Raw genomic sequence first — 3,992 nt, forward strand, 5'->3', positions numbered from 1 at the left:
AAAGAGAGGTGATTACTTAATTGCAAAATTTACTGAGTAATTACTTTGTGGCACATAATATCTTTAGAGTTTGCATAGGTTATCTATTGTTGTTCTAGTCTTAAAGATGATGCTCAGAGAGAGATTGATTAACTTGTCTGAGGTCACTTGCTAAGAAGTAAAAGAGCCAGGATTTGGGTGTGGATGTATGGCTCTGGGACCCTACTTCCTCACTCTGTTCCTTGTCTCATATGTTGGGTGTTGTGTTCAGGGCAGAGAATACAGCAGAGAACAACACCGTTTAGAAGGTCACTGGTTGAATCTCTTGCCTTGTGGGTCTTTGTACCAGCCTTTCAAGGTTGGAATAAAGAGTCCTTATCTTATGCATGAGAAAGAAAGGCAAACATGGGGAATTGTCTTTCTTAAGGTTATAGAAAGATATAGCTGAAAGACAGAATTAGAAACCAGGTGTCTCATAGCTCTTTAATGCCCTTTCTCCCTTTCTCTGTTCTGGGAGCACTTCCATTCAGCAGATGTGGGGTCAGTGCTAATGCCTTGGCAGTTAACCAAAGCTTTGCTCAGGCTGCAGGATCTCCAGAGCCCAGGAACACTGGGGGCCAAAGGATGGTATTTGGTGAAAGAAGGAAAGCAAAAACAAAGAAAACAGATTGGCTTTGGGATTTTGATGAGACTTATGACCTCAGCTATAATGTCCCAGGCTTCAGAATAAAGGTGGATTCTGGGACAGGGCAGGATCTGTGGATGGAGGAGTTTGTGGGTATGCTCAGAGAGGCATATTTAGAGATTCACAGATGTGGTAATGAGAAGGATTAATTAGTCTGGGAATGGAGGAAGTGTCTTTTAATCAGGGCATTTAAGAAAATTATTCTTGGCAAAGAGAAGGAGAATGTTAGAAAAATAGATCCACTGTAGGAGCTGATAAGAGACTCTTCTGTTGAGCTCCCCAAGGTAGCTGGGTCAGAACAGGCATGCAAAGCCCCTTACCTGTCATGATTTACATGGTTGTTTAATGTACAGACTATCCCACAGAAGGAAGAACAGCACTGAAGTCCGTTTTGGCAATCTTCCTGCAATGTACAGAATTGAGTACAGTTTCCAGGATCTGATCTGCAGGGTGGGGGTTCCAAGATACTCCCTGGAACACAGACCAGGAAAGAGGAGGGTCTAAACAACAGACTGGAGCAACATTCCAGAACTCCAAAGGCCCAGGTAACTGCCAGAAAACCAGCCACCCTATCTTCCTCCTGTGGTCACAGGGAGGTAGAATCAGATTTTGTCCTTAGCTGCTGCCTTTCTCTGAGTTCTTGGCAGTGAAAACCAAGACTTGGGTATCTGACTGGAGACAGGTTGGCAGAACCCTGTACCCATCATTGCAGATCAGGTACCTCATAGACTGTAGTTGGGTCCAGTTCAAGAGATGAACAGTATGTGATGAGCAAGAGAGTGGTGTGTAGGTTCATTTGCACTGAATCATTGTGTAGTCCCAAGCAAATTGTACAACATCTCACTAACAACATTGTTTATCCTAGGACTGACCTAACATGTGCTATTTGTGTGTAGGAAAAATGAGGGGGAAGGAAAATTTTGGGAAAGGATGAAGTACACTTCAGTACACTAAAGATACTGGCATCTAGAATACTAGGACCAGAATCACAAACGAGTTCTGGGTGTAACTTATTTCATGAGGTTGAGGGTGGGTATTTTGGAATGGGGAGCAAAGATCAACTTTTCTTTTTTCCCAGATCTCTTCTGATAAGGAAGTCAGAGTGTCAGGATGCCCCCACTTTCTACTATTAGAGAGGAATAAGCATTTTAATGCTAACATTTCATTCCCCTCTCATCCCTCAGTACTTGGGTCCAAGTCAACACCACCTCCACCAGGAGATCTTGCCACCCCGGCTCCAGCTCACAACCTACTTTCTGTTCCTGAGCTCCAAGGCATTAAGGATAGGTACAATTAGCCCCTTCATCAAAGCCCAGCCAGGCCCTAATTTTTGTACCCTGTGACTTGCCCTTTCTTTGGGGTAAATGGCATATGTGGAGCATTCTATAAGCCCCTGTTGACTTACAGCTTTGCAAGTATTTGCAATTAGAAAGGGGTCCATAGGATATCATACTGACCTAGAGGGAACAAATGATTAATGAAATTGGGGGCTATAACTGTAACAACAAATAGCACCAGAGAAAAAAGCCAAGGCCCAAGCTGTTGACAATTTGGCAGAGACCACTATGCAGCATTCACCCTGATCTCCTAGTCATCCCATGGGTCACTAGATTGGTGCAAGAAATTGGAACTGGTCCCCACTTTGCGGAGGAACAGTGTGAGGAACGAGTCTGTGAGCCAGGGATTTCAGAGAGGTGGACCTTCTCATGTTTTGCCTCCTTTTCTGGTTATATGATTCCAGTCTTACTCACAAAGACGTATCAGTCTCTCAGGAGCCCTTTTTGTGTTTTTCTTCAAACTTTAATCCTTGGTTCTCCAAATTAATCCTGCCCTTATTCTCTTGCATCTAGCTTGGCTTCCCTCAGTCTTATAAATCTGTGTGCTTTTCTGAGACCCCCTAAAACAGGAACTTGCATCCTTAAACTCCTGAGATAGTACATACTTCCCTATTCTGAGCCCCCACCATTATGAGGATGCTCTTCCCATAGAAGAATATAGATGTGATGGATAATAGTTCATTTCCCATTTGGTATTGGTCAAGTGAACTGTGGGAGCTCTTGTTAGGTTGAGCTGGGCCATGGTGGCTGCTGAGATGGACTCTATACCTTGCCACTGATGCTAGTCACTGGTAATTGTGCAAGTACCTTTGGAAGTTTAAAATGTGGAGTGAAATGTGAGACTTTCTTTCATTCTCTCCCAAATGTTCTCCAAAGCTTAGATTATGTAGGCTTCAGGCTGAGTTCTATCAACTTAATTTTCTTCTCTGTTTTTAAAAAAAGTTTCATTTACTTATTTGAGAGAGAGAGAGAGAGGAAGAGAGAGAGGAGGGGCAGATGGAGAAAGAATCTCAAGCAAACTCCCTGCTGACCATAGAGCCTGATGTGGGGCTCAGTCTCACGTGGAGATCATGACCTGAGCTGAAATCGAGAGTCAGATGCTTAACCTACTGAGCCACCCAGATGACCCTCCTCTCTGTTTTATTGCTTGAAAAGTTGGTGCAAGCATCTGTGAATAAACTAGGACAGCAAGAATACACTGGATGATGAGGCTGATAACATCTACAGTAGTTAATTCTTATTGAGCATTTATCACGGTCCATTAAGAGTGCTCTCTGTGTACATGCATTATCTCAGTTTCTCCCCTGAGCTGTCCCAGTGTCATTTTACCTTTTCAAAGATTAAATCTGAGGACCAGACACTTCGTTGAAGACCACTCAGTACACACACAGCAGGGATTCAACCTCGATCTTACTGGCAATAGGACTTGGACCCTTGAACATGACACTGTGTTTTTTTCACCATGTTTATCCTCAGCCCTCAGATCTTCTCATCTCTACAGATGCTGCTTCCCTCCCCAGAGCCCAGACCCAGCACCTACTCATCACATGTTCCTTGGGGCTTCCAGGCACCTGCTGTGGTGTTAAGTGAATCAGGAGAAAGAGCTGGAGAAGCAACACAGGCTTCATGCTGCTGGCAGGACAAATGGGTAAGTCCTGGCTGAGGACTGCTGGATTTGACCAGACACAATTCAGAGGAGGAGAGAGGGAAGGAGGGCAAAGTAGAGGCATGCTGTGACCAGCCTTGCACCTGTGTATTCCAATGACAGATATCCAAGTACCTCCCAACCACGCCCACCCAGGGCCAGGTAGCTTTTTCAAATCTACACCCCTTTCATCACCTAATCTTGTCCTTGTTATGTCTTTCCTCTGTCTAGATCTTGTTAATGTCCTTTCACAAAACTTTAATAATTTTTCCCATGTAGAATTCTGGCATGTCTTTGTTATATTTATTCCTAGAAGCTTGGACTTTTAAAATAAAATGGGAAGGTG

General features: G+C 43.9%; 1 protein-coding gene across 1 annotated transcript; it reads right to left on the bottom strand.

Annotated features, from left to right (window-relative positions):
* Positions 1 to 980: 980 nt before the first annotated feature.
* WFDC13 (WAP four-disulfide core domain 13) lies at positions 981 to 3,629 on the bottom strand. The gene is made up of 2 exons (XM_032353262.1): positions 3,542 to 3,629; positions 981 to 1,135 (listed from the first exon to the last, which is right to left on the bottom strand). The coding sequence occupies exons 1-2, from the start codon at positions 3,627 to 3,629 to the stop codon at positions 981 to 983; spliced, it is 243 nt and encodes an 80-aa protein (XP_032209153.1).
* Between the last annotated feature and the right edge of the window lie 363 nt (positions 3,630 to 3,992).

This window comes from Mustela erminea, chromosome 7, assembly GCF_009829155.1.
Source record: "Mustela erminea isolate mMusErm1 chromosome 7, mMusErm1.Pri, whole genome shotgun sequence".
Lineage (NCBI taxonomy): Eukaryota > Metazoa > Chordata > Mammalia > Carnivora > Mustelidae > Mustela > Mustela erminea.

Coding starts and splice junctions, on each gene's coding strand:
- WFDC13 (XM_032353262.1), bottom strand. CDS start 3,629: ATGAAGCCTGTGTTGCTTCTCCAGCTCTTTCTCCTGATTCACTTAACA. Junction 1,136..3,541: donor CCCCAAGGAACATGTGATGA/GTAGGTGCTGGG, acceptor TCTGTGTTCCAG/GGAGTATCTTGGAACCCCCA.